This window comes from Xiphias gladius, chromosome 21 (genome assembly GCF_016859285.1).
Source record: "Xiphias gladius isolate SHS-SW01 ecotype Sanya breed wild chromosome 21, ASM1685928v1, whole genome shotgun sequence".
Taxonomy (NCBI): Eukaryota; Metazoa; Chordata; class Actinopteri; order Istiophoriformes; family Xiphiidae; genus Xiphias; species Xiphias gladius.
This window is the reverse complement of record NC_053420.1, coordinates 8,376,481-8,388,935: the sequence shown is the minus strand read 5'-3', so window position 1 is coordinate 8,388,935 and position 12,455 is coordinate 8,376,481. Positions and strand designations below refer to the sequence as shown.

The window sequence follows — 12,455 nt, the reverse complement described above, 5'->3', positions numbered from 1 at the left end:
AAAAAAAGAAGAATGCTTAGAATAAAAAAGATGATATCTCTGGTTCTGCTGCCTCGATTTTGATCTTTTCTTTTTTAAAGTGTCCATTGTGAGTCTGGCAATTTTATAGGACTGCAATGCTAAATTGATGCAGTTCTCTTTTAATCATTTCATTAACTTGATACCCTTGTCTACTGCAGCAGTAATAGAGGGGTACTAATGAATTCAGCAGCTATATACTGAAGTTCAAGGTTTTTGCTTTCTGAAGTCCTTGATAAGGCATTTGGTGATAATACTGCATCACACATACCAATGCTCACCAGATGCTCATCAGGGAGAGTTACAGTGCTACTTTTTCTAAACCGACAGTTCATTGCTTTTTTTCTGCCTCTGCATACAGAAAATTCAGCATCGGTTCTGTAGACCTTAGACTCTGTGGCAATCAACCAGTTCTTCTGAGGCGTTGATGGGGTGGAGTGGGCGATCTGTGTGAACTCCATTTATGTCTCTCAGGCCCCAGTGGCCACAGCAAGGTCAGGCTAGTCTCTCCAGCCAGACCTGATGAATGGCCCCCGATGGATTTTCTCTGGCTGAAAAGATAGGCTCCTCTGCCCACTGATTGACTGTCTTTGAAGTTTAGTTTTCCATTTTATTGTATTGCCTATGAGGATGTAGCTAACCCGCAAAACATAAATGGAGGGACAGGGAGTGGGTGTGGAGATGCTTTGGATGTAGATCACTGGCAATTTGTCTTTTGAAATTTTAATGGGGCTCTGTATGTGAGGATTTAATGAAGTACTGGGGTCAGAGCTTTTACTCTTCAGTTCGCAGACTGAGGAGAAATGTCTGGACTGTATGGTTCATGGATATTAATGCCCCTCATATGTATTCACTCATGTACTGTATTGAGACTCACTCAGCCATTCAACCAAGTCAAACAGTCAATCAATGAATCAGTTGATCAGTCGGTCACTCACTCTCTCGCTCATGCACTCTCAGGATCTTTCCTTCATAGGCACCCACACTGCAATTGCTGGTAATTAACAGAGAAAAGAGATGTATGGCTCTCACACAGCAATAGTGCGTTTACTGCAGTGGCTCCATATTGTCTCCGAGGGCAGGAGATGAAACGTGAGCAGCTTAAAAGACTTAACGTGCATGAAGTCTGAAAGCCTACTCCTCAGTCAAATCTGTGATTCTTTGCACTTGTTTATTGATGGCCTTGGGCTTCTTCAGTACATATCGTTCCATTAGCTCACACCACATACTGTAGCCACCAAAACCAAGCAGGATTGTACAACAGAAGGTTGACTTTCCTAACAGCTAGAGCTGAATAGTCGGACTCACCAGTGCAGCTTCGCAATCAGTATGCTTTATAACTGACACAATGTCAGTGCTCGTCGTTTGGATCTGATTAGTAATTAAAGTCTCACTCACATTTTGACTTCATGTAACAATTATACATGATTTTGTGGCAATTATGTAATTAGTATTCATCTTTCATCTGGAAATGTTATCAAATCCCAGTTTGGCCTTCAGCTAAAGTCAGTCTAGACCAGAGTAAACAGACAGCTAGTAATGAAGTGTAACCTTAGGATGAGATAGTGCAAAAGGCAGTCCGCTTCTGGTGCGTTATCATTCTACTGAAAGTTTCCTCTGTCCATACAAAATCCGTATTTTGTGCACTTTTTATTCAAACCATGTAACCGCTTCTTCTTGTGAGTACATCCCATTGATTTTCCTCAAGGGAAATCAATGCGGACGATTAGCTGACCATGCTTATCTTCTATTGTAAAATGAAAAAAACTTAATATATATGGGTAGACAGCTTTCAGCAGTGTTTTTTTTTTTTTAGAAGTAGTTCAGTGTTTGTTGATATCTGATGTTGGAAGTGCACCTGATGGAGAGAGCTGCACAGAAAAGACCACTTTCACAGAATGACAGCTCCCCTTCATCTCACAGTGCTTCCCTTGTCTATCTGTCCTTTCCTCCTCTGTCTCCCACCATCTCTTGTGCTCTCATGTCATACCCATGTTTAACTATGCACAGATGATTTTCGGAGGTACTGGTCTGCTTTCTTGTCTCACATGCTGTATCTCCCTTCGTGGAAGTGATAACACTTGGGGTTTTTCGCATTGTTGTTTTTTTAGCAAGGACACAATGCAGTGAAAAGTGCCTGATGCATTCCCTTGTAGAATCCCCAGAGTGCACCCTCTCATTTATTAACTTTTCTCATTCATTTATAATGGTTACTTTAGATTAAGCGCTGATTGTAAAAATATCTCACCAAGAAGAGGGTTGAAAATCTATCTGATGCCTTGTAGAGAAATAGAAGAATATGGCAAACAGCTCATAGCACAGCACCTACAATCTATAAGAGCGCTGCAGGTATAATTATCCTACTTTTCAACATGTGCTGTAGAACAAAGGAAAACAAACTGTAAAATTTATGGAAATTTCTAGGTTAGTCATTTATTATCTGAGATGTAAAAGAAATTCCTGAACTGAACTGCTTTTGTGTTTATGGCTGCCTCTCTGTATGGGACTGAGGAGAATTGTTGAAAAAGGAGGCTTGAGAAATATGAGATGAAAGTAAAGAGGAAGAGAGTAGTCTCATATTGTGCTATAACAAAAAAGAGAACTATGCCGTTTTTTGTGTGTCAACATGCAAGTGTTTGCATTAAAAAGAGAAGATAGTTGTGCAGAGTACACAGGGAGGGGAGAAACATTAATCCTCCCTTTCTCCTACTTCCTACAGAACAGCTGTTTGTGTGTGTGTGTGTGTGTGTGTGTCTATTAGAGGGTGGGGTGGGGGGCATGAAAAGAGGAAGGAAGGTATATTCTCACATTTTAGCACATGCGTTTACTTCACACATACGTGTGTGGACTCCGATGGATAGCTATTAAGTTTTCTCTGCTGGTTTATTGCCTGAGCGATAGTGAGTGTGAAGTGTCATTGTCAGTCTCACCTTTCTCCGTGTGGCTGACAGTGACATCAACACCCTCGCTCTTGTCAGCTTGCCTGTATCCGCACTTGAGGAATGATGACTGAGCTCAGGATAGCTAAGAATGTCCCCCGACGGCCTTTGCTCAAGAGAAGATGCCTCAGTGATGTGAGTATTTTCACTTTCTTGAAGTAAGAGATTCTTTTTGCTCTAGTTAATTCTGCTTGTTTCATTCTTAAAATAGCTTAGAGACAGAGATAAATATAGTGTGCTTGTTGTAGTAGACCCGTAGATACTGAATTTTCTTACATTGTATAGACAGATATATGCTCCACTGTCCCTAAAACTGTTTTAGCCCTGTATAGATAGGATAGACTGTGAGAAAGAAACTACCTTTTTACTATGACTTTTTCTTTTTTTTAACCTGATGATACCACGCTAAATACAATTTGCAAACTCTTTAATGATGCTATTTTTATTGGAACACTGTGTATAACTATCTGTGGTTTACATTCTGCTGCACTGACGCACTTCTCAGGAGAGATTCAGCACTGATGTGGACACTGTGGAGTCTGTAGTTCACTGATAATCTGGTCAGCATAGGACAGTGTTTGTTGATGTTTGTTTTGCAGTCAGCGGAGCAGTATCTCCCTGAATACCATATGGCACTATTTATTTTCACATGCAACAATGGACTGAGGCTGCACCTTTGGCTTTACTAGGTCAGGGTCAGCTGTGTGTGCTTGTGTGAGCATGCTTCTATGGGTGGTGATATGTGTGCATTTAAGTTACAAGAATGTTTTAGTAATGATTTAGTCAAAGTCTTTATATGTATGCACGTGTATGCTTTCCTATGGTTTTGTGTATTTGTCTGAGTTTGTGAGTGTGTGTGTGTGTGTGTGTGTGTGTGTGTGTGTGTGTGTGTGTGTGTGTGTGTGTGTGTGTGTGTGTGTGTGTGTGTGTGTGTGTGTGTTAAGCAAGCCCCTTAGTAAATTTAAGCTGTCATGTGGAAACATCAGCTTGGCACTTCAGTCCACTTCTGTTACATGCTGAACAGAGGGCTCACCCAACGATGAGCACTGCTGTCAGGGCTTCTGTGATCCTCTCCTCTTTCATCTCAGGTTGGAGATGCTTAAAATCCATAACTTGGCCTCTGCAGATAAGAGATGCGTGCCAGGGGGTGTTTTCTTGTACTTTAACCTGTACTAGTCCCCCTGCTAATTGGACCAAACACTACTAATTATGTTATGTGGTAGTGCATGGTCAAGGTGTAATTATAAATCCAGTAGCTGGATTGATGCCTCTTTGTCTAATGAGCAGCACTGGTGTCAGTACACCACCTGGTTACATGTTGATTACAAAACATCCGGATTATACTGTGGCTGACATGAAATGTAGTTGCAGGACCATCCATGTTAATTTGTTTTATTTCCTGCTTTGTACACTCTGCATTTGCCTGTTACCTGATAGGTTAAGTTTGTCTCTTTCACACATTTATTTGACTGTGTTTTTCAGACACCAAAACTAGGGTGTCTTACAGCTAATTTGGCCATTGCACAGAGTCAGATGAGCTGTTGGCTGTAGCAACGGAGAAAAAGCACCGTGGCGCTCTGAGGCTCAATTTCCCCTAAGAGTTACTTGTTTACAGTGTGTTTGTCTTCAAGTGTGGAGGACAATTCTCCTGGCATTGAATGGAGCCTCAGTGAGAGTGGTCTCAAGTGGGAGTGCCTTCATAGTGAAATATGGAATTGGGGGTTTCAGAGATTCCAACGTGAGGTCTCGTGTCTTGAGACTGCACAGCCAGCTTTCTTAGTGAGCAGAGGTGGAGGATGAGTGAAGACCACAGGAAAAGCATATCAGCACTGCTCGACAAACTGTCAAACCCATGTCCATTTTTGGATCTGTGTCAACTCTCTTCCCCCAGACCTCAGACCTGTTTGCCATGATCGAGAGAATGCAGGTACAGTAAGTGGTCTCCTGGATCTGCCTCTTGTACTCATTGCCTGAACCATCCCCTTCTTCCTTTTAGACTTTAATCAAACGCCGTCCTCAGAATTTCGATTGCTTCACACATAAACCTTCCATTTTCTTCTCTTTCGTGACTCATGTTTCTCTGCCTTTCCTGCTATTTTTGTATTCCAGATTACAGCTCTGTACTGCAACACTTTTATGTGTGCCTGTGTAGCCCTCTCTTTGCCATTAATGTGTTTTTTGGTATGTGCAGCCGTGACACCCCGAGGCTGTCTTTAGAGATCTGATGCCTCTGAATGGGCTGAACAGAGCCTTTGTGTTTTCTCTTGAGAGTTCGGTAGTTTTGTCTGCGTCATCAGATGTGTGAAATGTTGTTAGGTTTTTCAAACTGTTGAGGTAGATTTGTAGGAATGTAGTTTGTTTCGTAGCCAGTGATGTTCAACAGTGTTGCGTGAACCAGAAGCAAGAACAGTAGGTTCTGAGTAAGCCAGTGGAGAGATCAGCAAAGTTTAAACAGATACTTTGATCTGAGAGTGTCTTTTTCTCCACAGGCATTAACAAATTGTCCTTTTAACTGAATAATAACAAACTTCAGTTCTTTTTTTTTCTTTCTTCTGTTTGATGTTGAAAAAGTCGTCTGTAAACTGACAAAAGGTATTTTTTGTTATTTTTGCTTCATGAGTCCGCTTCCGTCGTTGTCAAAGAGTTTATGAAACTGATCTTTTAGCTGCGGCATTGCCGTGTCAGGGTCTTGTCACTTATCGTGATCCTGAAACACTGGAAACACCATAGTAATCTGAACAGTCTACTGTGATCATATCTTAGGTGGAAGCAGAAGCACAAAAACATTCTTCAGATTTTGAAGAACTGTAGAGGTTCAAACAGCAACATCAACAAAGTTGTAGCGTTGGAAGCAACAAAAATCAGAGGCATTAAAATGCACGATGCATAGGCCTGAAGATACCTATTACTAATGCATTCATTTTAAACATAATGTCTAAAACTTTGCTCAAGAAACTTGGGGATATTTTGGCATATTCAAACCACATTTGTTTTGTTCACTGTTGGTTATTAAGCACCTGAAAAACACAGGAGTAACATGTCTGAATTGCAGACAACGGAAGCATTTTTTACTATTAGTAATGCATATTCCTCAGAAAAAGGCTTAGAGAATGAGGGAGGGAAGGAAAAACAGAATCAGCGGAACAACCCTCAAAGAATGACTCTAATGAAAGCGCTTCCAGTTTCTATTTGATTCATCTTCCTTAAACCCTAAAAAATATGCATCAAATTTGATACGTTTCAAATCCTGCTGCGGGGTCTTCCACAGAAAGGGGCAACTGATCAGGAATGCTTCGTTACTCAACTCTCTCTGTGCCTTGGGAACTGTCAGTAGTTATGAGTCGGCAAAATGTGGAAAGATAGATTAGATGGAAAGTCCTGTTTTGGTACTTTGTGGGCCTAAGTGGAAGTGTGGTTAATGAAATTTGCAGTATGGCTTGTTAGAAAACACCTTCTATATTCTCATGGACTCCTGCTTTTTTTTTTCCCAATGTGCTATAGTCTCTAAGATATCATTCCTCTTTACTTCTTCTTTCTGCAGCCCATCTGAGTTCGCTTTTATTATTTAAACATGGATTATAATAACAAGGAATTACCCTGCACTCTCTTACTGCACAAGAGATTTCATGGCACTTACAATAAATAATGTTCTGTCTGTGTGTTTCTTTGTGTACCTTTTCACACGTGATCCTGTTTTGTAGATATTTCACCTGCTTGGTCAGTATCCTATCTTTCTTGTCTCTCTTTCTCCAAAGGGTTGCAGAATGGATGAGCAAAGATGCCCCCTCCCTCCCCCCCTTAAAGTGAGTCACAAAGCGTCACATCTCCTCTTAGACCACCGTCTGGTAAAGCATCTGTAATGGCAGAATTATAAACCTCTCCTTATCAGCTGTCAGACAGGCTTTAGGGTGCTCACCGACTGGGTTAGGAACTCGACGGGGACAAGGACTCCAAATCCTCTGCCTATTACCTAGACAGGATAATGCAAAAGGTATTGAAGAGTTGGATATTGTCTCAGCAGGATGTTTCGGGTGAAGTCAGAAAGGTCACCCTGTAGATGGTAATCATCAGAAAGAAGAGCATATAAAACCATTTGTTGTTGAAAACAGTCAGGTAACTTTGTCAGGGTTTGGCTACATAGAGGCTGCTATACAGCCCGGTGTGGAAAGAGAAAGTTCTACACTCCTATTGGCATGGATAATTAAAGGAAAATGCCAATCTATAAAAATTACACACAACAAATTTGCTGTAAATGATGTACACTAAATGGCCAGAAGTATGTAGACACCTGACAGGTTACCCATGTCAGATTTTTATAATATATCATTGCAGACGCATGGGCATTAATCTGTTGCTATAATGGCCTCCACACAACTGGGAGGGCTTTTCCACAAGATGTTTAAACCTAGATTTGGGGATTTGTTTGCATTCAGCCACAAGTGCATTAGTGAGATTGGGCACTGATGTTGGGCTTGCTCCCAGTTAGCATTGCAGTTCACTCCAAAGTCATGTTCTTCCACACCAAACTTGAAGAACCATTTCTTTATGGACCTCGCTTTATGCATGGCAGTGGCACTGTGTTGAAAAAGGGCCTTCCGTAAACTGCTGCCACAAAATCAGAAATACAATATATCTGAAATATTAGGTCTTTTAGCAGTTTTCTGTAATTAGAGTTTATGGGCCTAGTTTAGCATGAAAACAGCCTCAGACTAATTTTATATGTGGACAGAAACATTGTTTGGCTATATTCTGCACTCCTGGGGCAGTTCTGTTGTTTGGTGGTATATTGTCTCCGTTTCCTGCGGATAGCTGCACAAATGTTGACAATATAATGCAGCTACAGTGGAGACTGTTTTTTTCACCTACTCTAAACGCTTCTTTATCTGTCAAACTTAGCAGCTCTTAAGATTGCGATGTGGGTCTGCTGGTCAGTTGGTCAGTCTACCATTTTGACCCTAACTGAAATATCTTAACAGTTATTGGTGGGATTGCCAAGAAATTTCCTGTATCCATGGTCCCAGGAAGATGAAACCGATTGACATGGGTGATCCCTGACTTTGATTGCAGCATTATGTCACAAAATGGTTTCTGGAGTGCAACGAACATCGCAGATTAATGCCACAGTAACTGAATACAATTATCAGAGGGTAAAATGAGAGATGAAATCTCTGTTATTATGAGATGACCACAGATATGTTTTAAATTGTACTGCATGCATTAGCTGCCAATAGACACCACCACATGCATATCCAGTAGGAACCAAGTTGCTTTATTTTGCAAAAGGTGATGCTGTCCCTGTTTTCCTGTGGATACTGGGAGGTCTTAGCACCCAGCCACCGGAGGTTATAAAATATTTCAACTTTTACCAAAGAACTGCCAAGTTTAAATGGGTTGTCAATCGTTACATAATATCAGCAGAAGCAGTGAGTACAGACTGAAGCCTTAGATAACTGTTACTTGGTAACAGAAAAGGGCTTATAATTCACTGGAGAGGAATATAAGGCATTCGTCAGAAAGGCTGCTAATGTGGTCATGTTTATAGGATAAGTAACATAACCCTGCGAACTGCACGATACTGTGTCACAGTGTTTATGCTCATTGTTATTTTCCTCAAAGAACTAAAACTGAAATTATTTGTTTGTCAGCTTGACTCATATTTGATTCCATCCCTGCAGACAGAAGAGGACTACATCCCTTATCCCAGCGTTCATGAGGTACATACAGTGTACTCTCCACACAAAACACGGTCTACTTTATAGATGTCAAGAACTGTAACACTAAAGGCTGAAATAGGTTTAAAAAAAAGCACACTTTTCTGGAAAAATGAAAGCAATGCAGTGCTTCATGCAACACAGTGACTATTAGTTACTAATCAGTATTCTTGTTCAACGTCATTATTGTCCATCGCTGCCAGGTTTTGGGTCGCAGCAGCCCTTTCCCGCTCATCCTGCTGCCACAATTTGGAGGCTACTGGATCGAGGGGACCAATCATGAGCCTAAAGACACACCAGAAGCTGATCAACCTCCCTGTCCAACCTCCCACATCAAACTGGAGACAAACAGCACCGCCAAGATCTACAGGAAGCATTTCATGGGCAAGGTGTCTGGTTTCATGCACTACAAAATGTATTCTTTCTGTTTTGCAAAAAGTCTCGATCTTGGATTATTATATTTAGTATAACAATTTCAAATATACAAGTGGGTTAGGGAAAGGTCACCTGTTTCCATTTTCTTAAATTTAATTGCCTGATATTAATGATCTACCATGTTTTGAGATAACATTTCCCTCTAAAAACATTATCAAACAAGTAAAAACTGCTCTTGAAAGTATTGGTTTTTAGGAACTTTGCTTTTTTGTGTTACGTAAAGTAAAAATTTTACTTTCTGTCAAGGGGGATGAAGGAAAAGAAGAAAACCCTTAGTTTGTGTGTGGGTTTATTTGTGATCATCTCTGAGTGTGTGTTCTCTAATATCCAATCATCTTTACAACTACCGGGATCATTTTCAGGCACATGGAGTAACATGTAGGCCTTGCAAAACAGCTGCTACTTTTCGTTAATGACATGAAAATCTAATTCTCTGTGTTTCCGCAGAACAATTTCTCCTTGGTCGTTCTTTGATGTTAATGAAGTATTTCCTCACCGACTGATCAAAAGAAGAAGTGTATAAACACACAGTGTGAAGAAAACAATACCCAGTGTTGTCATATTTTGCTAAATGAAAATGAACTGTGAAAGATATTGCCAGTTCAACCACTTCTCTTAATTAGAAGACATGTTACTCTCCTCCCCCCTCTGCATTTCAAATTTATTATAGCGTTTTTTTAATTGTTGTCACCCACTGTCAGTTGCTGGGGGAGTATTCATCCTTGTTTCTTCTACTTATCTGCCCCCAGGAACACTTTAATTATTACACCATGGATGCCGCCCTGGGCCACTTGGTCTTTTCCATGAAGTATGATGTCATTGGGGATCAAGAGCATCTACGCTTGATGCTTCGGTACACTGTCCTATTATCTTTATCTCTGACCTGTTTTCTCTCCCATTTGTACCTTTCTTTTATTCTCACTTATTGATCACAGTCCTCTCGTTTGCAATATCTCTTTGTTTTCTCCACAACACCCCCTTCTCGACGTCGGCTTCAAAGATCCATGTAATGCAGTGATTTTTGGCATTTACTCATAGGGGTCTCCCAAACCGAACCATTCCATATAGAGTATTTTCCCAAATGACTTGACTGCTCTGAAAAAATTTTGACAGAAAAAGATTCTCAATTCTCACATGTCGCCTCAGTAATGAAATTCAAAATTTATTTTCTAGCTCGATTGCTGACATTAGGCAGCTCAGCGGGAAGGCCTACCCCTGCTGTCAGAGGTTTCCCAAGAAATTTTCTCATCAATTTCATCTTCAATTAAATACGGCTTCAGACATCTGCTGCTTCTTTTACACATTCTTATAGTGTTCAGGCCGCTATTGAGAAAGGATTGTGGCCTTTTATGAATGTACTTGTTTCTCCTCTACAAAATGACTTTGGTTCGATCACAGTATTTTGTTTCTGAAGGGTGTTTTTGACCAAGTTTCTTCTCAGGAAGTGTGAATAGTCAATAGCTACCAGTCTTTGTGTAAGACAGAGTGAGGTGAAAAAAATAACCTTTTCACCCTCTAATACTAACACTGCTTGTCATAACCTGATGCTATTCAACAAAATTATACCCCAAAATAGTTTTTTTCTTGTATTGAGAGAATAATTGGATATTAATAAACCAATTAATGTAATAATTCAATTCATATTTTGAAACGATAATACCATTGCAGATTTCGAAAAGGTGCAGCTTCTAGGTCCCTAAAACACAGCAAAACATGTGCCAAGGTCAGTGTCAGTAATGTATGTTCTGGGAGTTGTGTAATAATTCAAGTATAAATGTTAAAATGTTTGCGTGATGAAGCATAAACGCTCAAGCCTCTCTGTGTCACAAAGTACTCAACAATCAACAAATTATTAATCTATGCTGTACAAGCCTCCCACCCACTTTCACCCAAACTCATGGCTCACTCACCGAAACCCTCTACTCCTCCACATTTTGCTAAAGGCAGACGAGGGGGAGAGAGGCAGAACTCAACTCACCGTATAACCTGTGAATTAATTTTAGCACCTGAGAGACTCCACTCCAGATTTCAGTACCTGCATTCCCTGTTTGTAATGGAGCTTCAGAGTGGATGAGTGTGTAGCAAGGTTACAGTCACTTGGCCAACAACTTTTTTCCACGTACTGATGTTTTCCACAGGGTGGGCATCACCCAGAGCCCCCTCCCCCCCAGTCAAAGTCAGTCACCTCAGCTGGTGTAGTCGCAGGCACTGACTCACAGTCTATATTTAAAGCATCTGTACAAGACCTACATGATAAGTCATAGTCTCTTTTTATATTTTACTGTTGCCGCCCTACACACTGTAAAAACATCAACTTATATTCTTTAGCATATAAAAGGTTGTTAGAAATCCAGCGTGAATTGACCGTTTGCCAAGCCTCCACTCTCCTATTGCTGCACCTGTCAGGCTCTCTAGACTCTCTCTCACACACACACACACACACACACACACACACACACACACACACACACACACACACACACACACACAGTGTACAATGCTCATTTGTAGCTGGCAACTGTTGATTTTGCTAGTTAACTAGTTGAGCTAATGTAATCTCCATTAGTTGGTTGAATTTCTGTCTCTGGCTTGGTTCAAAGGGAGAATCTTTTAAAAGGGGTCTAGAATATACACATGATATCTACATAGACGATAATAGAGGCAATGTAGACATATAGTATTATAACTGTGATGGGAAAAATATAAGATCAGACAGTAATTTTATTCTACCATGAACCTGTTTTGTTGCTTAGCTTACGTATTGTATTGGTTGGTGTTATCAAACAATATGTTTTCACTTTTAACATTACAAGAGAAAATGGTTTTAGGATGAGTATTAACACTCTTGTTTGGCAAATGTCTCGTTATCTCAGTCCCTGGAGTGTAAACTTCACCAAATCCAATAAAAAGCAGGACAGAACTTCTGATGTAACCCTAAACCCAGAGAGGCATCCTGGACTGGCTTCCAAAAATTTGACTTTTTTTTTTTTTTTTTGTAACCTGTAACCCCGCCTTGGAAGTCGTGCTCGCTCACTACTGTAGGTAGCTAGCTGGGCCTGCTAACGATTGCAGCTTACATTGGAGTGGGTAACATAAAGTGTAATCAGTTCCTTACATGTTTGCAATTAAGTTTTTAATTTTGAGAGGCTAGGGAAAGAAGACGTCAGTCTCCACAGTCTTGAAATAAAGATTGTTGCTCTCACCAAAGCTGCATGCAAACCCCTTCAACTCAGCCCTTCAAAAGGCTTAGCTCCTTGTTTAGTTACAGTTGCTAGATTGTGATTGAAAAAAAAAAAAGTTTGAGTGAGGGGTTTGCACCATTGCAAAATCCGCTTTCCAGTTCCTCCAAATA

At 40.5% G+C, this 12,455-nt stretch overlaps 1 protein-coding gene across 12 annotated transcripts in view; it reads left to right on the top strand.

Annotated features, from left to right (window-relative positions):
* rap1gapb (RAP1 GTPase activating protein b) overlaps window positions 1–12,455 on the top strand; it is an 86,409-nt gene that overhangs the window by 60,599 nt on the left and 13,355 nt on the right. For all 12 annotated transcript variants that reach the window (XM_040116088.1, XM_040116094.1, XM_040116087.1 and 9 more), the window contains 4 exons: window positions 6,713–6,760; window positions 8,633–8,671; window positions 8,872–9,057; window positions 9,853–9,956. In XM_040116088.1, the coding sequence (XP_039972022.1) occupies window positions 6,713–6,760; window positions 8,633–8,671; window positions 8,872–9,057; window positions 9,853–9,956 (377 nt within the window). The remainder of the gene's footprint in view (window positions 1–6,712; window positions 6,761–8,632; window positions 8,672–8,871; window positions 9,058–9,852; window positions 9,957–12,455) is intronic.